The 26,581-nt window shown below is 37.7% G+C and overlaps 1 protein-coding gene across 1 annotated transcript in view; it reads right to left on the bottom strand.

Annotated features, from left to right (window-relative positions):
* LOC104534125 (cadherin-6) overlaps positions 1-26,581 on the bottom strand; it is a 48,476-nt gene that overhangs the window by 18,417 nt on the left and 3,478 nt on the right. The window contains exons 2-5 of the mRNA XM_010181916.1: positions 5,779-6,073; positions 4,192-4,311; positions 1,908-2,075; positions 243-430 (exon numbers count right to left, since the gene is read on the bottom strand). Coding sequence (XP_010180218.1) covers positions 243-430; positions 1,908-2,075; positions 4,192-4,311; positions 5,779-6,073 — 771 coding nt within the window. The remainder of the gene's footprint in view (positions 1-242; positions 431-1,907; positions 2,076-4,191; positions 4,312-5,778; positions 6,074-26,581) is intronic.

Raw genomic sequence — 26,581 nt, 5'->3', positions numbered from 1 at the left:
GTTATTTACTCTCTCAGGTACTTCAAAGTATGTGCATTGGTTCAGTAAAGGAGGGTATAAGAGGAAGGACAACAATTGCTTTTATAAAAGAAACTTTAAATAGGTAATGTAGAGATTCCTAATATATAGCATTCAAATTAATAAACAACATGTGTTACACTAAAAATGAAAACCAAATATGTGCTAGATAAAGTTTTGACTGGTATTTCAGAGGCTGGGATTAAGTGTGTTAAGATGTGTACCTTTTTGACAGTTATAATTCCTTCCTGTGTGTCCTTGTCTGTGGTAATTCCAAACATGTCATAACCATCCCCCTCAGTGATGCTGTATTCAATCTCTGCATTTTCATCCACGTCAGCATCATTAGCTTTTATCCTGCCAACTGGTGAGTCAGGTGGTGTAGATTCAGGAGCTCTGAACTGGTACGTGCCTATAGCAGACAGAGAAGGAAACTTTGTCAGTCAGTCTCATGGTACTTTGGATGCCATCTCTCAGCCCACTGTCCATGCTGGGCACACACAGACGAGTCAGAGAATCGCTGTGTCTTCAGGTCTTCCTGGGGCAACAGCCTTCAGCTTCTGCCTTACTTTCATGTGAATAAAAGTAACTTACTTTTCTATTTTCTAGTATGAAGGATGGGCATTTTGTTTTCCTACATACATGTATCTTCAGCAACACACATCCCTTTTTAGATATTATCAGTCTCTGTTGGCCATATCAAAACTGCATATGAAAAATGTCTTGAGGCCAAAAGACAAATATTAAGAACTGCTAGAGGCCAATGCAGCTTAGTAACACTGAAACCAAATCCAGTCAAATGCCTATTAATAATGTGCTACATTGAATTCTCCTCTGAAAAAAACTCTACTTGGGGAATGTTGGCATTATGAAGCTGTATATTTGACTTTTATGTTGAAGACACTTATGTCCAGAGATGTATAATTAACTCATTGAAGGCAGAGTGCTATATTTCTCTTAAGTTGCTCTAATTTAAACGGAAACATTTTTCCTACAGCTAAGAACAGACTTTGAACTTAAATGACAAGTTGCTTCCAATAACTTTCCCAGTGACTTAACTGCCAAAGCTTGCTGATTTGTCTGATAGCATCTGCAATTATTTCCTCTAACAGCTGCTCTTGACTTTGACACACACTGACACTGTGATACACACACATCACACACACAGACCAGTGGTTAGACAAAGCAAAAAAAGAAGAAAAAGAGAGAGACAAAAAAGGAAGAAAAGGAAAAAAGAGAGAAGGAAGGATGAGAAGTGGATGAAAGCTGAATCGCTTTGAATCATTTATGGCCATAAGTGGTCATTAACAGAAATTACTTTGTAAGACATCTGGCTGAAGTGATTCCCTTAAATATCACACAGATATCTACCAAACGATCTGAGACAGGGGAAGGGAAATAGACAGAAATATGGTATATTTATGTATGTGCTTTTGTTTCTGTATGCAATGAATATAGGAAAAAACATTTATGCAAATGCTTCTTGGGTGCAAGTATTCATTTTGATAGAATTTCTCTTAGGATCATTTTATGTAATGGATACCTTAAAACACAGTCAACAACAAGGTCTAATAGAAATAATATTGATCAAGAAATATAGATTCTATCAGTCAAAGCTATTTAATGGGTAGGAAAGATAATGTTTCTGTACATTAATTCACCTCTCAGACTACCTACTGCAACTGGAGTAAAAATGTTAAAGATACGTTTTCCAGTTATTACAATTAACCTGAGCATGATCCTATTGCTTGCTTGTGTGTTGTCTTTTTCTTTCTTAAAGGAAGCCTGATACTCAGTGAGCTCATGACAGCAGAAACAATATCTGAGGTGAAAAAAAAAATCCTTTTCTCTATTTTACTGTAAAAACATTGAATGTAAATATTCCATACTCTGGGGGAAGCGAGGTGGATTGTCGTTTACGTCAGTCAATGTGATGTTCACAGTGGTGGTTCCTGATAATCCGCCCATCTGGCCTCCCATGTCCTTAGCCTGGATGACCACTTGGTATTGTTCTCTGTTTTCACGGTCCATGTTTAGCAAAGCAGTTTTAATAATGCCTGAAAACATGAAAATTAAAGAGGGTGAATTCACAAGTAAGGTACTGACTTTGATTGAAATTCTTATTAAAAAAACTGCACAGCCTAAAGAACAAAACAATCTCTGTGTAATAAGTAAACTTTGCCCAGTACAAATATTTACTGTTATGAGACGGCACATTAAATTACAGACTTGTCATACCATATCTCAGGCTGCTGCCTATGTGACAGACACAATATTAGTGGCATCCTAGAAAGATGTTCTACCTATTTGTGAGCAGTGTTATTTTACATAACTATTTACCCCTTTTCAGTTCCATGCTAAAGTCTCTCACTGAACTGGAAAAAGGCTCTTTGTTCTTTATAATGTGGTCCATCTTTTCTCTCCTGTTCTGTCAATATTTTTATTTTGACAGATGTGGTTAAAAAAAAAAGAAGAAAAGCTAACTTCAGCAAGATACCATTAAAGAGGAAGTACAACAACATTAAATGGGAGAAGAGAAATTAATTAAGAATATTGTGAGCATTCAAGCATGCCCAAGTATATACTTTTCTATTTATACATTGATTGAAATTATTTTGCCAGTCATTTCCTTCTTCAAAGGTACAAATATCAGTTATGAAGCTAACTCCTATTAAAATTCAATCATTCAGATTTACCATGAAGCAAAATGTTACCATTCTCACTAAGTTTCTTAAGAATGAACACTGATTCCTTTGTAGCAGGCAAAAGGGGTGAAAGTCAAGCACTGAAATGCATGGCAAAATTCACAGCAGCTTCGACAGAGACTTATTTCACTTTAGGAGCTTTGCAATTGATTTCCATGGCAGGAAGATCAAGCCTGAGGTTTACCATGCTTCCCCTCTGTGCCTTATACAACCCTCTTGCTAAAAGATTATTACTGGTGAACTCCTAGCTACCTTATCCTTATTGCACCTCTAGATAGAAGAACACATAGTGTACTGTCCAAGTCAGAATGGAAGCATCAGTGCAAAAATCCTTGCTTGTAGCATATAATATCTTATGCTTGAAGGGAAACTCTCTTTTATCTTGGCTTTCCCTCTTTTCAGAATTATGTAAATTTTTTTCACCTCAGGTTTTTCTTTGAGACCACAATTTCTCAAGTCTCAATTGAAGAATTCAATTTGCAATTTGAGAATTTCTCAAATTCTCAGTTTCTTTGAGAATCAGTCCCTCCTTTTCCCTGCCTGAGTCTCTAAGATTTATTTAAGAAACAATGCTAAAACCTGATTAATTTTCTGGAATAACCCACTCCTTTCCTGTAAGGATGCTGAAGAGGACCAATTTCTCTAGCTTCCAGCAGTGTATCACAATGGATGATCCCATTTAAGGAGTTTCTTGAGATCCTTGTTTCTTGTTGGAGAAGTTTGTTATAAATCTTGGGAAGAGACTATATATGTAGTCACATAGTCGATGGTACAGAAGATTCAGTCAGCCAGAATTCACATATTTTACATGCACAGGTTCCAAAGCTGTCTGTTATTCAGCCCATAAAAAACTCCACTCACTGAGTATAATTTAAACATTTTCCAAAAACAGAACTCAGAAGTTTTGGATTCTATTTGTGATCTTATAGTGTAGCACAACAGCCAATTTTACCTCTTCTGTCATTATTCTTAATTAAGATTTCTTTCATAAAATTAGCATTAAAGTGATATGTCGCAGATGTACAGAAATTATAATTACTTTAAACAAGCCTTGAAGAAGCAGGAGGAGGAAAAGAAAACCACCTGAATAAACCATCAGTCTTAATTTAACCATTATGAAGATCTATGAGGATTAAGCACTTTTTTCCACACCCGTTTCTCGTTTTCTTCTAAAAGCCAACCTATTTGGTTTAATTTAAGCATCCATGGCAGTCTCTGTACCCACTTCTAGTTAAAAATGATTGAAAACTGGATTATATCTAGCACTAATTGTATTTATTAGACATTGCTGGTAAGATTAAAATAATGTAGGTGTCATGTTTACAGATGTATTGCTCTATTAAGTTTGTCAGATTTTGCACTGAGATGTAATCTTTTTGAAGTTTTTGTCTCATATGTCGTAGCTCAGCTTAATATGTCATTTTAAATTACAGACATTGTCATAGAATGACAGATAAGGTCCCCTGACCTGTCTCCGATTCAACTGAGAAATATGGTTGTCCCTGGAGAATGCTGTAGACAACTTTAGCACTGTTCCCATATGTAGGATCATCAGCATCAGTTGCAGTGACTTGCACAACAAAGGTACCTGCAATGACAATTAAAGAAAATAAATTTTTCTTTTTTTTTTTTTCATGGCCAAGACATCTTATGATGTAGAAAAAGCATAGTTCAGGTTCAGGTCACACTTGTGGCAAAAAGTTAGAGATATTCTTACTTTGTAGAAGTTTCTCTGTTCAAAAAGGACATAGATACAAAACCAAAATGACAACTTATTCTCAGTTGTTGATTGGAAATTTAGATCTTTCATCGTATTTCTTATGAAGAAACCAGAAATCCACACTTCCCCAAATATTGAAAACATTCAAAATTTGAATAGAGGTCAAGAATATACTTCTGCAAATTTGCTCATGTTATAAGGTGTTTGACACAGGAATGTAAATCTGTTTTTTCATGTGTCTTCCAGAGAAAGAAATGATGTTGAATACTAAGCAAAGTGTTAACAAACATAAAAAAAGAGCTTAGGTTTTGGCATTTATATAGATTTGTGAATAAAGTATTCACTTCACACATTAAAAAGTGAATATTAAGTTCTCTCTTCACCAGATGAGGTTTCATCTATATGACAAGTCCCATGAATGAGAAGAGAGAGTATGCTCCAGAGTCTTTATTTTCATATTGCTTGAGCTTTATTTTAATCTCATTCTTGATTATGATTAATTAATGCTTCCCTCCCTGGATATTATTTCAGATTAGAAATGCGCTTCTTGCAGTTTAACCATCCATTGGTCTCTGACAGAGAAATCAAAATGACCTCCCTAAGAATCAAAGACAAAGAGTCAAAACCTGTCAGCTTCTTTGGAAGTGATCCAATCTTAAAATCATATTTCAAGGAAATTATTTTACTTTATTGATTGATTCTTACAGCTTGATACATTTTAAGTCAATAGAAAGATTTCAGTGGACTTCAATGGACTTTGTAGCTTCTTACTCTTGCATGAAAAGTGCAATTAAGTTCATAGGAAGTTAATGGCATATCTCAGAATCAGTGAGGAGTTGATGTGGGAGACAGTTTTCACTCCTGAAGTCAGTACAAGCACTACTGCACCTGCCCTTTTCCATTTTTTTACTCTCCTGAACTGAAGCAGGGTTGCTGAACAGATCTAGGGGTACTATGGACTCCCTTAGATGACCATGGATTACCATATTATTACACTGCTACTAAATCATGTTAACAAAGCATATTAAACTTGTTACAAGTGTCACATAACACAGCTTAGCTCAGCTCACTTTCACTGTGAGCTTAACTAGATTGTATTAAATTGCATTTTTTTGTGGTAAAACAGAGGGAGTGGGTTTCACTCAGCTGACACCTCTCATTCTGTTGTCACTATTCTCCTGGAGTTAGGTTGTTTGGTTTTTTTTAATGGATGTGGTGCTTTTACTCCAGACTTAAACAGCGGTCATCTGTGTTCAGTGTCTGTAAACTTTGGGCACTTCATTAAGTCCATAGAAAAAACCCAGACACTGAAATAAATTAATAGTTAGCACCTACCAACATCTGACATTTCGGGAATGCTGGCGTTGTAAACGTCCTTTGTAAACATTGGCTCATTGTCATTGATATCATGGATCTTAATGATGAACTCAGATTCTGGTTCCACTGGTCTTCCAGTCCTTCTGTTTATAGCCTGGGCACGGAGTATGTATACAGGCTTTTCTTCCCTGTCTAGTCTCTTTGTGGCCTGGATGTCACCAGTGTTCTCATTGATAATGAAGAGGTCTCCTGCTCCATCTCCAGAAAGGATATACTTAAGTGATCCATCTCCTTTATCCTGGTCTGAATGCAGCTGGTGGTGGAATGAGAATTAAAAAAAAGAAAGGAAAATAGATAATTGGGACACAATTCTAGATACTTTAACTGGTACTGTGATACATGCTTTACTGTTATTAATACCCACCCAAAAGGCTGTATACCGCTTTTGGGAAATGAGATGATACCACAGTAGAAGCAGAGAATTGATAAGACTTGTGTCTTGATGTCAGAATTGAAATTGTCTGCAATATTGCAAAAAATTGCCTAAGGAAAACTATGAGCTTAAGCTGCAGATCACTTCCTAAGATAAACGTACATCAATGAGACCTAAATGCTAGTGGCTTAGGTGGAATCCTAGGAATACGTAGGACAGAGAGTAAATCCAAGGATTCTCTGCATGTCTTACATAATGTGGGAGAAGTAAAAACATCATATTAATAACATGGGACTGCTCTTGAGCTCTTCAAAAAAGGCAGCACAATTTTAAAGTCATGCTGTGGATAAAGCATTGGCTTCAGGAATTGCAGTAAGCAAAGAATTAAAAAGTGCTATAGATTATTCCTTCCATACTTGCAGCCAAAATACTGGACCAGAAACACCAGCCTGGATCTCCTCAGAGATATGTATGCACTACATAATAACATACTAAATACATACATGAAAAGCAGATAAATACATCCATTCACTGATGTGGCAAACTAAAAGCAGAGGCAGGCATACTAGACCATTCCAGCCCTGGCAATGAAGAGATCAGTTTGGCATGGTGGGATAGGGGAAAGAAGAGAATTATGGTAATTAGCATAGAAAGCATGAGATGCCCAAATAATAATCTCTTTCCTCCAGGAAATTTCTACATCTCTTGAAATGCTGCTTAGCACACACACAAGGTATGACTGATCAGTTCATGCTTTCATGACTGCTCCTTTGATAAAGGCTTATTTATCCTTCCTGCCCTTAAAATCAAGGGTAACCAAGTACAATTTATTTTGCTGTTACAATAGAGAAAATAAAAATTAAAGAAATGAAACATTAGAATGGTTTCTAAAGTCAGTGCATAGGTGATGAAATTCATGGGGAAAAAAATATATCAGGTAGCAGACTCCTGGAAGTTTTCAATTTCATAGAAAAGACATGTTTATGAGTCTGGAGAGCTGGACTTTCTCACCTAGCTCTCTGTTTCTCTTTTCCTGCATACAAGTTAGAAATAAAAACAAACCTAATTGACTATGTGGCAAAGTACTTAGCATTGCCAGATGGCATGCTTTGTGGAAAAGAAAGATTTTTACCTTGAAAGAATATAGAAAATCTTCACACAGACTTTACCAATACCTAGCTATGAAGGACAGCCTCCAGCATGATCAATTGGTCAATGTTTTGGGCTTCCTTCAACTCTCTGTCCAGATTATCAGTGCTATGCTGGCAGCCTACTGACAACCTGCTTGGTAGCACAGTGCTCCACCATGTATGCCTATGGTCCCTACAGAAAACGTGCTCTGCAACAAGTTTGCCTTTAAGAGCAAAACTCTGTCACCACACATTCCAAAATCATCCAGTAATACAAAATATCAGAACTGTATCATGTCTAATTCTTAACAGATGTGCTGAGGCATACTTCTTAATTTTCTCCTTCAGGGAGAAAATGGGCATGCCATATAATTTTGCACAGAGCTCTTTCTCTTGATAATAAGAATACCAATAAGTAGCTTGTATGCAGAATTTTCCATAAGCAGATTTCAAAACCCTTCACACAAGTAGTCAATACCATTTGCTCTGTTTTTCTGGATAACAAAACATAGAAACTTGAAGTTTCTCAGAAGGCTGGTCTTGGAACCTGAAACAGAATTCAGGTCTCCTGAGTCCCATTCAATTGTCCAATACACTTGGCCATAGGGCCTAGAGGAACTGTATGATTTACTAGATATAACCTCAGCCTCTGACAAATAATCTGTTAGACCTGCTTGTTAAGAAGTCAGACTAGAAATCTACTGCAGGAAGTAATTTCAACTGCGTATTTGAGTATAATTTTCCTCAAAGACAATCTGCAGCATGAAAGGAATGAAAATAATTTTGTCTTTAAAATGGTGTATTTTTTATGATTGTTTCACATCAAAAATTCAACTTTTGTTTGCCTTGAAAGCCTCTTTCACTTTGTCTGTATCACACTGGGACAAAAACAGCCCTTGGTAACAGACTATCATTAATTAATATGAATCATACAATAGTGCTGTTGTGAGACTTTTTACAGGCAGAACTCTCTAACTCATTTTTATCATCATTTTAATTAAACCGGGTTTCAATGAACAAGGTAGCAAAAAAAGGTCAAGCTAGAAAAGGTGTTGAAACCACTGGGAATTGTCTTCCATAATATTTACCTAGCCCAGACCATCTAAAGAGCTAAAAATTGCAACTTGTGTGATTTTTTCCAAGTCTATAGTTTATGAAATTTACACTCCTCCTCCACAATTAATCCACTTGTGTAAGATCAACTGTGACTTTGGATATCAAGACTAATTATATCTCAGTGTAATGACTCATCAATACTGAGAATGAGGTGATCTTGAGAATGACGTGATCTTCATCAAAGGTTCAACCTCTAGTACTTTAGCAAAAGCACTAACTTTTGAAAATTAACAGTCCCTCTGACAAGATCCTTTCCAAATTCAATACCTTTACTTTTACATCTTTCTTAAGACATAATAGAACAAACTAATTGCTCACTTGGCCAGGCTGTATGTGGATTATTTACTGTGAGAGCGAGACCTGGGGGGAGGTCATGTTCTACATACCAGTGTATATTACATAGAGCTAAGGCTGGCCGAGTGCCTCCTCTTCAAGCCAACAATGAACTTACAGTTTGTCACCATGGGTGGCCTCCAGAACCTGGTACACAAAGAGTCTCAAAAGGTATGATTACAATCTGTTTGATTTCGGTAAACTAGGATAGTTCTCTAACTGCTTGTCATCATGGAATTTGTGGAAGAGGCTTACAACATTAGCATCAACTGCTTAATAGCTGGGCAAAAATAGTTTGGATATTTTTCCCTTTTTTCAGAAAAAAAAAAGTTTTGTCTTTATATATTAGGAAAAACAAGAGGATCTCTAGAAAAGTTTCTTATAGATGATAAATTTGTAGCATTCACTTGTGAGGAAAGTGTCTGAAAAAATGATGTATTAGTTTAGATTATGTTATCTGTCCTTGACCATTTGCTTGGTAGAAAAATTTTATCCAAGCAAAGACAATAATCTGGTTTTTTTTCTTCTTAAGTGTTGGTTTATCTTGGAATAAATATTTTGTCTGTGTGACCTATATGAAGGGGGAAATTGCTACTATAACTAGGTTAAAAAAAAAAAGAATGAAATTAAAGGAGAAATAAATGGTGCAAGTTGAAGCCAAAAGAAGGACCTGGTGCCGACATGCATTTAAAAATACAGTTGATAGTTTTTGTATATAGAGTTTAACACTAATAATAGGTTATAAGGATGAAATGAGAAGTAATAACAACTCCGCCTTTCCTTTTAAGTTGAAGTTATTTTTCAGTTCCCAGACACCTCATTGTAAAGGAAGTTTGCTGTGATGAGATATGCGTATAAATTATAAAGCAGATGCTTTTAGCAGGACTGATCCTAGCCAATGCAAGATATTACCGCTTCACTGTGTGTGCTAATCCATGTTGCAAAAGAGTGTCCATTATCCTCTGCATAAAGTTGGTCAGATAAATGGGCCATGGCAGATAGTTATGGGGTAGAATAAAACATCTTGGGACAGAGTGCTCATGTCTTCTGGGCTGTATCATATTACTATCCCTCAGTTACTTCAGCCTATTTCCATAGGAACTCAGTATTACTCAATGGCATTCATTTCAATTGGTGGCTGAACAGAGCAATACCTCAAAGGTAAGCACAACTGTGAAGAAGCAAGCCTGTGCAATAAAAAGTAAATGCATCAGCAATTACACTGTATTAATATTACAGTGAATTGATTCATTCAGAATCTAATCTGGACACTTTTGTGAAATCATCCATCAATCACTGGCTAAAGCTGAGGATGAATGACAAATTAAAGATTTTACTATGCCCTAGGCATACTTTTACTCATTTTACTTTAATACCACTGTTAAGTGAACCATCTGGTTTGCTCTTAATGACTTACAGTCAGATAAAAACTGCCCAGCCTGTACCTTTCTTCTGCCACCCACAAATGACCTGGCCCAAATACAGCTGTCTGAAAATAGGTAAGGTTTCATGCCTCAAGGAAGAGGTATTTAAAGTGCATTCAGGACGCTAGCTGCTTGTATTTGACATTCTGCTTGATGTCATACATTCAATTATTTTAAAAGGAGAGTTGTTGTTTTTATTTTCAAATTAGCCACAGTCTAAAGTAGCCTCTGTCAGAACCCTTCAAAAGTGCCAAGGGTGGTGGCAATGGTGTGTGTTCAGCACAATGAAAAGGAAAAAGGAAGTGAAATCTGTGCTCAAAGTATTTGTACTCTGAGCATTTGGGGTTTTTTCATTTCTGGAGTGAATATATTTACAGCATTTGTGTTCATCTCTAGTAGATAGTATTGCCTCACTTTAAAATAACACTGCAGGAAAATTTTACCATGGTTTTAAAAAATGAGTTGAACTCATGGTACACACACACAGGAATTGCTTCTGCAAAGCATGTGGGAAGAATTTAAGGACATATTTCATGTGCTTTTGCAATAAGACTATAAACTGATACAGAGTGAAAGCAGTAGATCCAATTGGCATTAAGTTGTACAATTCATTATTGCCTGTCTCTGGTATTATGAAGTTATACTCCAAACTGTTGGCAGCACTTCCAAAAGAAGCCTTGTTAGTGTGTTTGAACAGAGGTGAGGGGCAACGGCTCCCTGGGTGGGTGATGGCAGGGCCTGGCAGCCAAGGCCCATCCCACAACCCTAGCCAGGAGCAAGGCAGCTGGGGACACCAGGGCAGCCCCAGCCCCGGGCTTTGCGCACCTCCCTGGGGACAGGGACTCGCAAAGGCTAGGCCAGGCTGTGGGGCTGCAGGTGGACCTGCCTTGGCAGGGCTCATGGCCAGGCAGGGCAGGGCCCTGGGGAGTGGGAGATCAGCCATGCTGCAGCATTGCTGAGGAAGGGGCTGATGACCCTGGAAGGCTGAAATAGGGTCCTGGGCCTTGGTCACTTTGCAGGGAGTCCCAGGTGTCTGACATGGAATCCTGGGCTGTGGGCAGGTAGGGGGAGCCCTGGGACCTGGACAGGGACAGTCAGGGCTCTCGGTGCCTCAGAGCCCTTTTCTAACCATGCTAAGTTCACCTTGATGCAAAACTGTATAATGAAAGTGAGATCCCATATATTTAAATAGATTAAGGCTATGCACTAACATTTCATGCGTTTAAATGGAATACATTAGAGAGAAGTGGCTTTCTAGCACAAGTATTTGTAACAAGTTCGTACTGAAAATGTACTTCTATGGCTGTGGTAATTAAATTCCAAAAAATTGAAATTGCAGGCTATGGATATTCTCCAGAATGAAATAACATTCCTCCTCTACCTCACTCTATAACACTGATTTAAACAGTATAGTTAATCTCTTAATGAAGTGGCTTTAATTTATGCAAGATGGCTGTAACTTGCAGTTTAGCTCCCACTAATGTCATATTGCTGGTTATGATACCTGGCAATTTGGTAGTTAAGATAGTTTTCCATTTATCCTACAGACCAAGTTCTGTTTCCTGTTCCTGTTATATTCCTGTGAATATAACACTCTACTTGCTGAATTTCAGAGTGGTTACTGAACCTCTGCAAAGGTCAAAGTTAACTGACATTGGGATGCACACACTGAACCATCAACCTATAATTATCCAGAAATAAGCTGCCTGTTGCATCTTGTTATTTGCCTGTATTTATAAGAAGAACGTGCTATTCTGGGGTTGCTATGGCCATATTTTTGTCTCCTAACACAATAATGAAACAGAGACCAGTTATTAAAATAGTAAGTAGGCAGTTGGTAGGTAGCTAACAAAGAGAGTTTTCTCTTGGCAGTATGCATAGCACATGATTTCACTCCAAATTGAATAGATCCAAACAGCAGATTTCTGTCTAGTAATGAAAAAATTCAACCACATATATTGCTTGAGGTTACACAGTGCAATGCTACAGCATTCAGAAAAAACTAAAGCACTCAAAATGAAACTGCTAATACTATAATATTGCACAGAGTTTTCAGACTAATAACAACCTTGCACACTTCTCTGACTCTTCTTGTGCTCTGTATCCCTACAGGATCAATCAACCTCCTCAAATAGCACCATTAATATAATAAAATAATCAGCACCAAAGTGTTTGCTCCACTTGGTGACTCTGTGATAAAATGAAAATGGCATTGGGTTTGCACATCAGTTAATAAGTATTTGTGTATATTTTGCTGAAGTTAGAATTCTTCCTAATGCACAATAAATACCCCCCAAACACTATATATGTTCCATATACTTACAGGCACACACACTATATTATGTCTCATCAGGGAAAATACCTACACAAATAATATATTTCAAGCCATAAAAAAATTGTTTCTTCTAAAAAGATATTCCACAAGTTCCACAACAAGATCCAGCATCACCAGAAATGACAGATTTCCTACTGAGATGTGTGCCATGTTCTTATGGTCTCAATTATCCTAAGCTCTGGTTCTTTCCATGCTCCACATAGCTTCTCTATCTGACCCACCCCTAAGGCAAAGCACGCTGTTCTCCCTCATACCACTTAGCCTGCTGTGTGGTATTTTATACTTTCTGCTCCAGCCTGTGTTCCCAAAACCTCTTAACTGCAAATGCTGCTAGTTCGTGTGTTCCCTAAATACTGACTGGAGAACAGACAGCATGGGCGTTGGTGGTGGCGTATATGTGTATTTATGGAACTGTCAGCTGACCAAACAGTTGAGACACAAGGTAGGCTTATTTGCCTTATGCAGCTACTGTTCTTCCAAACTGTATACGAAATTAATGGTTTTGACACATTTATTCCTCTATAAAATTTAATTGAAAGCAGTTAATGGACTTAAAAATTATTTAGAGAAGGCCAATGGAGACAGACAGAGGCTAGAGCACTGAAGCTAGTTATCTGTTCAGGTCATGTATCTGGAAGATTATGTCAAGACAGGTGCCTTTCCTTAGGGGCCATTTCAAAAATGTAGCTTAAATTTCTGCTAAAAATGAGATGATAGATGCTAAAAAGAATTTGGAAGATAGTGGGAGAAAGATGCTACAGTGCTTCCAACTTTTCCTCGTGTTTAGAGAAAATAGGCGAGGTGATTCCTTCTTATTCTGTATAAAATATTTTGAAGATTATAGGAAGATTTATACTCTACATCCTCAAAAGCACTGGAGAGCTGGAGTTTGAAGTAAGATTCAAGCACTGCCATTTTCAAAGAAAACAGAACAACTAAAAAATATTTGACAGAATTAAAGAAGAAAAGCAAGCAGACCCATACTTACCAGGTGACACCACCATGATTCCAGATGTACAGCTATCAGAAACAGCACTTCCACGCAGGGGCTGTAAAACTGCTACAACAGACACTTAAGGTAGATTCTCACTTTTTTGTATCTCTTCACTAACCCAAGATCTGCTGTCCAAAGCAATCAGCAATCTTCACTGTTCATCACTTTCTTGACCTTACAGATATCATAGTTTATGAAATACTTAAATTACTTAATCATTTACGTGATTACTTTGGTATAGTAATTGTAGTTACTATACTACAGTTAATACAGTAAACTGGAATATGGCTCGGTATGACTGAGTGTTTCAGTTTGTTAAAGCAGTTTTAATTTGCTTGCTTCCCGGTATGCCGAGTGAAGAAAACAGTGCAACAGGTACACAGTTACTATTTGAAAAAAACACCCCTCTGGTGATTAGAAACAATCTTGTTTCCCAGATTAGATGCACTGTTCTTGTACCAGCATTGTTTTTCCGTTTTAAGAACATCCTCCCACATATATACTTTCTTCCTCATCCAACATTTATAGATAATAATTCCATATGCTCTCATTATTTTTCTTTGCTAAGCTACCAGCCCATATGCAGTCTTTGCTTGCAAAATAGGCACTTCTGAGTCCTCAGCTTGAACCCTGTTTATAACCTCAGTGACTTGTTTTCAAGTCAAGTGGATTCCAAAAAGAGCCAGTGAGGAGAAGGCCAGATATGAAGGGCTGATGATCCTAGTCATTCTTCTGTAATTGTTGCGTTTCAATTGGCCTCTCTTCTGTATGAATGGACACAGGTCTTAGAACAATGATGTTAATATTTTCCTATCTCTATTACAAATGAATACAAACATTTGCCATTTTCATTGCCATATCAAACTAGTGTCTTCCTCTCATCTCATGACTGACTAAAACACTCAAGTTTTTCTCCTCCTCTTGCTGTTTCTAATTTATGACCATTCATTGTGTATTGAATTTTTTTAAAAAATCCTATTTCAAGAACATTGTGTTTTTATCCTGTTTCTATTCTGTTTTGAAGAGCAACCTTTTCTTCCTGTTGGATATTCTGGTTAGCAATAAAGGATGAGATTCAGTACTAAAATCAGCCATGCAAACATGAAATCTGTAGTAAATTAATGAAATAAGGCACTGAAGAATTACTGAGCTTATACAAGATTTCTGCATTTTGGGATATTGGTTTCTTTGAGTTATTAGAAAATATTCTATGTCCTATTTGCATTGTGCTTACTTTTTGTTTTGTTCTTTTTTAATACAAGGTTGTTTAGCAGATCCAGAAATACTTTAAACCCTGGCTCATTCAGCTGTGGAATCCTATGAATATAATAATACATAACAGACTATGCTTTTATATAAAATTAATCTCTGCAACCAACTTTTTTTAAAGGAAACTATATCAGCCCTGATAGCATGGAATCAGGCATATTAGAAGAAAAACTCAGTTAAAAAAAAAAAAGTAAAGGATACAGGGATCCAATACTTGGACTATTAAAATGCAAATGAAATGTTTTATTAAGATGAAAGATAACCACCTCAAAGTATGCCAGGAAAAGGGTAAAATAATAACACTCTCTAAAGGCCCCCTTTAACCTAAGTACTGGTTCCTAGCTCTAACCCTGAGGTTTTTACCAAAAAAAATCCATGAGATTCCAAAAAAGGAAAAAAATGTTAAAATTGCATCCACTGCAAATGAGGAAAAAAGCCAAATGTCAGATAGAGGTGTTCAGTATCATCTGCAAAAAAAAAAAAAAATTGTCCTGATAACAATGACTATAGAAAGAATAAAAAAAAAACACCTAGAAAAAAAATCCCACCAGGGTAATACCATCTTTCTGTTTCTAAAGAGTATCAAATTGTCAGTTATCTTTCTCATTCACTCTCAAAAGTAGGAGTGCCAATCTATTTCCTGTAAATGAATGACACTAAGAGAAGCTAAAAACCAGTTCTGTGCTGCTGAACAACTTCAGGAAATGAATGGACCAAAAAACACCAAGAGCATTTCAAGATTCAGAAGTAACCAGGTACTCAAAAGGCAAACTTCAAATAAAAGATGATGGCATCTGATTCCAAAACAAACAAGCAAAACAAAGAAAAGGTGCTATTATAAGAGTACAGAGTGTTGGAGTGGAAAAAAAAAAGTGTAAAAAATAGAGTATAACAGGCACTAGAAAAAGAATTTGTCATTAGACCACGGACAAGAAGCAAAGTGCTCTCACTTTGGAGCCTCCAGCCAGGCAGTCTGGAAGGCTCCTTTCTTTCTCTTTCTGTATGGGCTATATGTGAGGCCACATGGCCTGAGATAGACAGGAACAGCAGTTCAGCTGATGTTGTGATCCTTGGTTTATGGAGTAGTCAGCCCAAACTGTAGTTAGTAACCTGTTCTGTTTTAAATGTATGAAGCTAAGAATAAGCATCTATACTCTGGTGACTCACACCTTTATTACACACCCTTCAAAATCACAAATGGGTTTTTTAACCTGAGGTGCAAACATGCAGCCACAGCTAATCAGCTTCGCAAAAAATCAATTGGAAAGTGTCAATCCTTTCAACATTGCCTAGGGCCTGTCAACTCTTTTCCCTCTTGGGTTCCCCAACTGCTGCTGCTCTTTATTGTGATTAAAGAGGGACAGTGGTACAAGAGCCTTTGTTCTGTGTCAAACTAGAAAGGTCTATTATTCTGTTGGCCCTTCTCTCTAGGGGCAACTCGTTATCAGATCTTAATGAATATTTAGCAAAGGTGCAAACTAGGTAAAGGTGTCTCCACATTCTTCTGAGCTGAGTGCTGCTCAGCTCTTCTATGGTAATGCAGTTTTATTTGTTCCTCTTCCTATTATCTCTAAGTATAATTATAGCAAGAATTTACAAAGTTTGCCTTTACAAAGACAAACAGGTCTTTAATTTATAAGGCACAAGAGACTGTCAAGTCTGATTTCTATACATATGGGCCCTCGAATTTCAAGTTCTTTTATCAAACTGCTTGCTTTTCTTTGAACTACTGTACAACAGTAAGAAAGATAGCCAATATTCCTCTTAGACTCTGAGGAACTCAAAACAATTCTGCCTCTGACTAATAACTGACCTCTCACTTGAAAGAAAATATAAAATCCTTGGTTGTAGACTGAATTTTCCCAGTTTTACTTAGAGCAGTTGGGTCTCATTATGCCTTTATCTGAAAGATTAAAGAGCCCTCTCCAGCTAAACAGTAGTGATGGTAACAAAAGAGCATTGTACAGACTTCTGCAATTACTCTCACAAAAGCGTGGAGATCTGATTGTTCTCTTAACGAAGGCCAAGGCAGTTTAAAAGAAAAATATTTTATGCTTTTTGGTCCATCTATTTCAGCATCTGCCATTTCTTTGTCATACTTACATCATCATTTTTTATCAGTGTTTTTAAACTGTGTGGTAGCAACAGTACCTAGTAGACGTGAGGAATGGTTTTAGTTGAGGCATCAGCATTCACTTACCAAAAAGCAGACAGAATTTAGCCATCCCCAGACTTGTCTTATCCTAACTCACGTACTAAGAAAACTCTCTTACATTAGTATCTGAGCAGAAGATTAAGAGAGATTAAAAGTTATTTTCTTACCTAGTGTATACACCTCAATGATCAGAAATGAAAATTCAAGCCTTTGAATCCTTGAAAGCCATGAAGAGCTGTACAAGTAATTTTTGTTTATGAGACAGACTTTCTCATTGCTGCAAATTTACCACCATAACTGAATAGTCAGCCATAGGATACGTAGCCGCAAACACAGAACTGGCAAGTTTTAATACTGCCTCTGTCACAGTCTTCCTGTCTGATCTTAGACAGATCACTATTTGATGTTTCTACATTCTCCCTGCAGTAAAAAGTGGGTTGTTAACAATGTCCAGTTCTGTATGTAATGATTATAACATGATTTGAGAGCCTTGGGTGTAATTTGTTCTGTATTAGTTTGTGGGAAAACTGAGGATTGTTTAACTGGAGCAAAGATTAGTAATATTGTAGCTTTGTCACAGCCTGCCGCATTTAGAAGGTGGGGTGATATTCCTAATCCAGCTGGAATGCTAGAAAATCTAATTGCTCTGAAGTGTTTGCTATTATCCACCAGCTGAAGGTTACTGTCAGCACAGGTTATCTAAGGGATGGGGTAGATGGGAGAGTTTCTGCACTCTGGGGCTGGCTCTACTAGCTCAGATAACAGTTGGAGTTATCTTAAGACTTTGTGGTAAAGGAAAAAGAAATGCATGTGTATTGGGTGAGCTGTAGGATTGAGGAAAATTAAGTGCTTAACTTTCAATGACTCTCAATGGGAATACAATGAGTCTCTAAAAGGCTGCAGGCCTCCCTGGGAAACATCTCCCCTAAACTCCCAGTTTTCAATGCGAATTGTGCATCCAATTCAAAAGCACCTACTTTCATTATAGGTTCTTTTCCAATCAGAGCAAAATAGTTTCAAAATCCTGATATCCTTGTACATCAAAAAACAGATGTGTGCCTAGGAAAAAGTACCTACAGCATAATTAATGTACCTCCACTGTTTAAGCTTATAATTAATATATAAAGTATGTCCCATTTTCTTTTTTCACAAGAAAAGACACCCACTGAGCCAAAAACTCAGTATATATACCTCATATTTTAAATACTACACAGGAAAACAATAATATGAGTTTTTTTGTGTACCCAGACATTTTATTGCAGAATGCTTTTGTGGGTTTGTTCTAAATACTTTTCAGTTAATTTGAAGGTCTCTAATGCGACTTATGTCCTGTACTGCATTACCCAATGAAAAAGGGAACTCACATAGGAGTGGACGACAGCAGGTATTCTACTGAAATTAGGAGAAAATATTTCAGAAAAGAGTACATTGAACAAATATGCACTTCTATAATTAATAATCTGTTTTAGTATATGTCCCTTAATCTCTAAATTACATAATGTGTATAGTTAGTGAAACTGCTCCACCTTGATTTCTCAGGGAATTTACCTAGGGACAGTTGCTTACACTTTATCAGTGGTCAGAATTATCTATTTCATCACTGAGAAAATGTTTTCTTTGGACTCATGAACTTTCAAAAATGCCTCAAAATTATATGGTAGGCAAATACAGCACTTTAATTAAGTTATACGAACAAGTACATTTCTAATTCAGTGAAAACCTCTATTCTCCTGTGGGGGTAGGAGATAATATATCTGTTCAAGATGAACTAGGAAAAAAATACAAACCAAAACAAAAAAAAACCCCTTGACCTAATATCCAGAAATGTTTTTACTGGGATACAACTGAATAAAACATCAGGCTTCTTCAGCAAGTAACAGCTTCTGACTACTCCCTGATGGATGTGCTTGAAAGCAAATGCTCATCCTTTGCTTACTGACAAAGGTGACCTTTCGATAGTCTGAGCACTTGATGCTGACAATCAAATCCTGAAATATATGTATGAATTTTATATGCTATATAAAAGTGCGTGTGGCAGGGAGGAAAGTAGGAGGATGGAGAAGGGAGGATATAGACAAACACTAAAACAAATGAAAACTCAGATTCAGATTTAAATGAAGACTTAACAAGTGGGAAATTAATTCAGGTTTAGTTGAGTCCTTAATCTATTTGGATGCCTGGATCATCTAGTTCTGCAGTTCAGAAACTGGGGAAAGGAAAAATAACTCCATGCTGTTATGTTCCCCAACTTTGTTTCTGAACAAAATTTTGTGTTGTGTAAACACATAGTTAAGGATTTGTGTGAGACAGCAGGTACAATCTAAAAGGCTGCACATTTAAATGTCTTGAGGAAGGCTGCTCAACTAGGAATATGTTTATGGGAAACCTTAGCTAAGGCTGCCATTGAGTAGATTCTTCTTTCAAATGAATATTCCTCGAAGTACATTACTCAGGATGGGAAGGGATAGCTCACATGGCTTGAATGCTGCAACAGAAGGAATTAGGCCCTTTAGAAAGGCTAGGTCAGGAAGGCAAAGAGATGAATTAGCAAAAGATCAGCTCAGTAGATGGAGCTTTGCTTTGGAACAGGTGACAAATCAGTCAAGAGCCTGTGGATAAGAGGACAGACCAACACAAGACATCACAGACTGCCTGCTCAAAGAAATTAAGTAGATGAAGCCTCCTGTAGACAGACGAAGGAAACTCTATGATTGCAGGCAATAGTACTCAGGGGAAACTTTAATCATTCTAGTGTCGACTGGAAGGGCAATATGTCTGTGTGCAAACAGCCCAGGTTTCTGCAGAATGTCGTAAGACAATTTCTTGGCGTGGGTGATTGATGAGTTGACCAAAGGATGCGTTATATCGGACCAATTACTCATGAATAAAGAAGAACTGCTCAGGGAAGTGAAAATGTTATTTGCCCACAAGCCCCAAAGTTCCACAAGCCTAGTAGAAAGTCCTGGTGGAGTGAGGCATTATCCACAGCAGACTAAAACAATAAATTAGGAGCCTTTTGAGTATATTGGACAAACTCAATTTCATAAAACAACTTTGAATGCATCCAAGGCTGGTGACAGAATGTTTTCTTTCTATAATGTCTGAAAAGTCATAGTCACTGGGGAAGAGTTCTGAAATTCTGAAAATAGGGAAAGTCACACCCATTCTAAAGAAGCATAAGAAGAAGGATCTGGGAACTAGACAGTGGCCAGCTATACCTCGGTTCCAGGGAAGGTTATGAAGCAAAGCTGCTTGGAAACTAAATCCAGGCACATGGAGAAAAAAGAAAGTGATTTGGAATAATCTACATGGATTTGGTAGTGGAAAATCATGCTTAACTAATCTGATTCCCTTCCATGATGGCATGGATGGCACTGTGGACAAGTAGAGAACACTGGCTATTGCATGACTTTAGCAAGGCCTTTGACACAGTTTTCCATCTGGAAGGACCTCAACAGCCTGGAAAAACAGATTGACAGAAACTTCATGAAGTTCAGCACAGGTAAATGCAAAGTCCTGCATCTATACTGGAATAAACCCTTGCAGTAGTACTCGCTGCACAGATAACAGTTTTGCAGTGAATATTCTGGGTGTTCTGGTAGACAAGAAATTGAACATGAATCAGCAGTGTGTCCTTCCACAGAGAAAGCCAACTGATTTGTTTTAGCAAAACCATAGCTTGTTGATTGAGGCCATTGATCATTCTCCTCCATTCAGAGCTTGTGAAAATACAACTGGAGTACTGCATCCAGTTTTGCCCCACCTCTGCAAGAGAAAGACATTAACGTATTGCAGTGAGTTTACAGAAAAGGGCTAGGGGGGCTAAAGCATAAGATGTATGAGCGGAGGAGCAAGAAATTATTTTGTTTAGATTTAACAACAGAAGGCTTATTGTTGTTTAGGGCTACCTAATGTGAGGATGTATAGAAGGCAGAGCTAAAGAAGACAGCAATAGGATGAGAGGAAATAGACACAAGTTGCAATGAGGGAAATTTTGATTAGGAGATAAAGAAGTAAAAGGAGAGCTGGTTAAGCACTGAGAGAAGTGCCCATCCTTGAAGATACACAAAACTTGAATGGACACAGCACTGAGCAGCCTGCTCCAACTGGATTGGCTTTGAGCAGGGGATTGGACCAGATACCCTCTAGAGATTTCCTCCAACCTTAATTATTCTGTGATTTTATCTGGCAGGAGTGATATTCAGTCTTAGGTCTCAGGTAATAGTTCAAGATCCAACATTTTCTGTTGGGAATTGAGGGCTTATTCTGACTGGAGAGCCTAGAATTCTCTTGGTGAGAATATTTGTGCCTATGCTATCAAAATTATTTCACATCTAGCATTCGTGAAATAAAAGAATTCCTTCTGAAGCACATATAACTGGTGTGATTCAATCAGTCTAAATAATCTAAAAGGAATCTGTCATAAAATATTTTCTGTAGATAAAGTAATAGGCATTTGCATAAGGTAGGTTTACTGGAGTGAATTATATAGATCCTGACAGGCTTTGTTACTTGGAAGTAGCATGAGGCTCAAGCTTACACCAGTTTACAATTACCATGAATATACATGCAAGGGTTTTCATGCCAGGGCATTAACTCTTGGCCTGCAACCCCCTTGGCAGTTGTTTTTCCTTACATGTACAGGGCATTCTGTGAGGAATTTTAGCAGCTGTAAGCAGCATTAACTCTGCTTTAAGCAACTGACCTGAAATGTGTAAAACCACAGAAAGAGCATGGAGTGGAAAGAAACTATGAATGCTCTGGCACCTCTGTTTGCATGCCCTTTAAATCCTCTGCCAGTGCCCAGATCAGCTGGATTGCAAGAGCTGCTAGGTAGGAGGAAGCATGTCAGGAAGCCAAAGGTACAGTTATTTCTGTCTTTTAGGGAGAACTGAACCTTCTAATAATAATAACATGATGCTAAACACAGAAGTAATACAAATGATGTAACTCGATGTCTCCTTCCAACATGAGGATACAGCATGGGCAAAGCTGACAAACATGCTAAAGACAGCTGAATGATTATTATGTGAGTCTGTGCGGGACAGTAAAACCCTCTTTGTTCCAATAGACATCTAATGATGAAATATTGTTTGATGTTTCACAAAGAAAGAGAGTAAAAAATAGCACCAAATAGACGATATCCCTATACAGGGAGGCCATTCCAGCTCAGCTGTTCTTGAGCACTAATCTGTACAACACAGCATATGCAAGTTGGGGATAGAGAGACTGCAGTCTTCTTTGGATGATATGGCTCCAAAATAAAACAACAGTGAAAAGAAAACAGTGGGAATGATAGTTCCAGAATAAACATTTGCTGATCTGTTTTTCCCCTTCTTTAATGCACATTTTTAACTCCTAGTTCACTCAGGGTTTTATTTCTTTATAAACTTTGTTGTTCCAAGGGGTTTTTTTTGGTGAAATTAGAAAAGAAGAGAAAGGATTGATAGTTTTCCTTTCTCCTTTCCTTCTAGAGGGTGATTTTTCCCTTTCCTTCATCTGCCACCTCAGACTTCTGTGATAACTACAAGCTTCACTGAACCCTGAAATACTTGCAAGTGCATGCTGAGGTTTGTTTCACCCCATTAATGGTGAAAGCAAGCCACAGTCTGCATTAGCGCATATGGATCAACAGTAGCTATTAACATCACAACACATTTTCAGTTCGTGTTTTGAAATGTTACACTGACCGGCCACAGCTCTCAATTTGTTGCTGCCCCACGTTCACCAGTGAGGGCAATGGCAGCAAAAGAAAAGAGAGTCACAGACAATACGACTTTCATTTAATAGAGAGATTTCTCTAAGCTTTATGGTTTAATATTTTTGGTGAGTCAACTGTAAACAGCAGATAGTGGAATAGCAATGGTTCTTTGTCTTGAGTCTGAAAGAGGGATTTTTTAATATTTTTTGCTGTTGCTAGCCTGCAAGTTCTATATTCACGGCATTGCAACTTTTAGTGAGGACTTTACTGTGCTATACAAGCAAATAAGAAAATGGTAATCACAGCTCCAAGGACCAGTGATCTAAGTAACACAAAATAAAGCATGAACTACACCTGCAGTTTCTCCTTGGGGAGGAAGATTAATGTGTTCAGCTATTTTTCTGTAGCCAGAGGTCTGAAGGCACAAAAATTAAGATAGCTGACAAGGACAGGATGATCTGTGAGAAGGTGTGGCCCAAAATGTAACCTCCGGTCTGACCAGGTCATTAGCATATGGGAAAAAAAAGTCCAGTTCAGGGCACCACATATGAAAAATAAAAATTAACAGAAATATTAGCTCAAGCTCAAGGGTTCCAGGATTTGCTTGCTTTTCTAGGCAGAATGAGAAGAAGGGGAAGAGGTTATGTACCATTACACTGTAAGTACCATCATGTGCCATAATGTAGAAAATGTGCTGTGTTTGAAACAGATGGTTGTAAGGCTCTTATATTGTGTAATATATTTGGGTACAAGGATGATGCCAAGTAGATCCACAATTATGATGATCGTAAAATTAACCATGCTGTATTTCCTGCCTTTTCATTTTCTGAATAACATTCTTGCCTATCCCACCCATTTCTCATTATCTCCTTTCTTAGCCCCCATATGACAGTTTAAAATCTGCAGGCTGTTCTTGGATTGTTGTCCTGGGCCTCTAACCTCTCAACTGTCCCTCATTTCAGAGTTATCTCTATTCCACAGAGACCAACAGTACAGAGAACTTCTATCAGCGCCAGTAAATCTTTCAAAGAGGAATATAAGACAAGTGTGTGTATGTGTGTGCAATTCAATATAGGAATGAAGGGCAGTTGGGAAAGTCAAGTGGTGGAACATAAAATATGAATGATGGATGAGGAATAAAGGAATCACAGATGCACCACGCCATTTGTTCTACCTTTTAAGAGAATGACAAGTATTCAGCCTATTGAAGCAAGAGGCAGGTGACCTAATCATTTAAACAGGCTGAGGGAAAGGGGCTAAGAACTGTCATTTTAATTTTTTTTTTAATCCAGGTTTAGAAATTTTTGAGGTTTAGCTGCGCATAATGTTATTTAACCCTCCTGTACATCGCCTTCCTCAAAAGGACTGGTCTTAATGCTTCTTTCATCACAGAGTTAAAAATATCATTGGAATGAACTAATATTGGTACACATATAGAACCCTGTGACTTTCTTGTCAGGAGTCAGGGCAGGAGTGCATAAATGGCCCACAAAAGCCCTATGCCCTGCTAAGAGAGAAGTTCCTCTGTAGAGTGGTGCAAACAATTGCTAGTGCTCCCTGAGGACCACAGCACCCTCACAAAGACAGTATGCTGGAGGGAGCCTAAATCTGGAAAAGTGGCAAACTTTAGTCCTCCTCCTCCTGTGTGGAAAATGGTGTGGAGGTCCTCTGAGAGGTACAGTGTAAAGTCTGCTTTCATGTGCACGGTTAGCTGTGAAAGAAGACTGCTGAGGATTTATTTGCCAGGGACAGGGGTCCAGCCCAGAGCTTTGTGTACAATGTGAGCAGTGCTGCAACCCACAGAGCACCTCACCTTGACTGGTGCAACGCAGGGATAACTAGCAGACTGCAGAATCTAGACCCAGAGAAAGGATATTCTGAACGTCAAAATAAATTTAAAACTGTTTTGAGTAGAATCCCTAAATAAATAGAAGTCACAAGTGGAACTTACAATTTTAGGCCTTGTAAAGACGGCAGATAGTCACTGTGTTTGGAATGGGAAACTGAAGGCATCAGGTGTCTATCATATTGCAAATTACAAAGTAAAGAAAACAAATACTGAGCAAGTTTTCCAATAGAACTGCATAAGTTATGTTAGAAGTGTAGATGAGAAGAGTCATTTTAGTTTGACTTCTCACATTTCGCTTTTTTGGGAGAAGAAAAGTTTTGATGCTAAGTATGAAATGCTAGTGTACTTAAGATCTGGGAGAAAGTGAAGGTTTCTCTTGATCATTTATCACGTCCTCCAATTAAGATAACCTTTTTAACCATTTGACCAATATGACCCATTACCACCTCAATTGCTGAAAATGCATGGACTGTACAAAAATAATTTTTCTTGTTTAAATAGCCCCTTCTGTGTACTCACTGTCAAATATTTTTGTCTCAGTGTGTGACTTAGTCCCACTACTTTCAATGCTTTGGAGAGATTCTACCTTTTATATTTTAAATACCCTGGAGGTATTTAAAAGATGGGTAGATGTGGTGCTTGGAGACATGGTTTAGCAGTGGGCAGGTTATGGTTGGACTCGATCTCAATGGTGTTTTCCAAACAAATGATTCTATGATGATTTTGTTTGATATGCTTCTGGTGAACTATACTGCAAGGAATGGTTCTGCTTGCCTTTAGAATAGTTGTAGACAGAAGAAATATCAGTCAAAAGAAAGAAAACAGTACTGAAACTATATTGTGATATCATTTAGTTGATCCCCAAACCAGGATCAACAGCACCTTAAGTCATTCCTGACAGAGGGGAACTTATCTTTCCCAGTGGCCTTTCAACACCAAACAAAAGGATTCTGGTTTTGCCTAGAGTAATGTAAGTTTCTGCTTTGCCAAGCCACATAGTAGCAGGACTTTGACTTTATCCTCCTTGAAATACGGAGTTGTCAGTAGATGATGATTGTTAACGATGGGTTGTACAGGTAGTAACATCAGATAGCTTCCAGGCGAGCGTACTGCTTGAACTATATGAACATCAATAAGACACAGCAAAAATGAAAAGTATGTTTGGAAGTTTCCTTTTGGTGCCGGACAGAGTGCGACAAAACAGCTCTACAGTTGTGCCTGTTGTTATCAGGAAAGCAAGTTGCTCCTTTCCACTGCAGGCTGCCAGAAGCTATTTCTGGGTTAATGAGTAAGATTTAAGACTTGTTCAGATCTTTCTTTAGTCATCAGATGCTTTCTTTAGTCTTTCTAAAAGAAAGAGGCATCCTATCCCTTTATGTAACAATGATTTGTAGGCTTGTGCTCTGAGAAGAACACTTAGTGATGGATGCCAGTACATGGATTTTATGTAGCCAATGGGACAGCCATATAAAGACATCAAGTGCATACAAATGATAACTATACCTTTGAGTATAATCCTGTAACAGGGCAGATTTTTTTCACTCATTTGCTCAGGAATATCTGAAGACCTCTAGGGAATGTAGCATATATTTCTATATACACCTGCATTACCACTTCATCATTTACCTGTGATTTAGAGATTTATTTACCCCAGCCCTTTAAAATTGTACTAAGCAGCCACAGGTATGACAAGATCTCTACAAAATCTCGACTTGCAGATTTTGGCTAGGTAGTAGTGCTGGGCACTTCTCTACTTTGATGCTCATGTAATCTTTTTATTTTATTTTGCGATTGAGTCCCTGCCAAGTGCCATAATTTCTGAACCAGAAGAAAAGATATCTTCAGGTTAAAATGTCACTGTGCCCATCAATCACACTTCAGTGAATAGCTATAGTTCACAAGTCGTTCAGCAGTACAATGAATAATTCCAGTCTAGAACTTTTCTGCAAATTCCTTACGTTATTATGTCTGAGACTAACCAAGACTGGAGGTTTGAACTTCTATTCTTTTTAAAAGGCTTTATTTCATGAAGATATAGGAAAGAAATTCAGGAATACAAGAACTGGATAATAAAAGGGTGGA

The sequence above is a fragment of the Mesitornis unicolor genome, unplaced genomic scaffold (genome assembly GCF_000695765.1).
Source record: "Mesitornis unicolor isolate BGI_N332 unplaced genomic scaffold, ASM69576v1 scaffold22023, whole genome shotgun sequence".
In the NCBI taxonomy this organism is placed as follows: Eukaryota; Metazoa; Chordata; class Aves; order Mesitornithiformes; family Mesitornithidae; genus Mesitornis; species Mesitornis unicolor.
The sequence above is the reverse complement of the archived record's forward strand: the minus strand, read 5'-3'. Positions and strand labels throughout refer to the sequence as shown.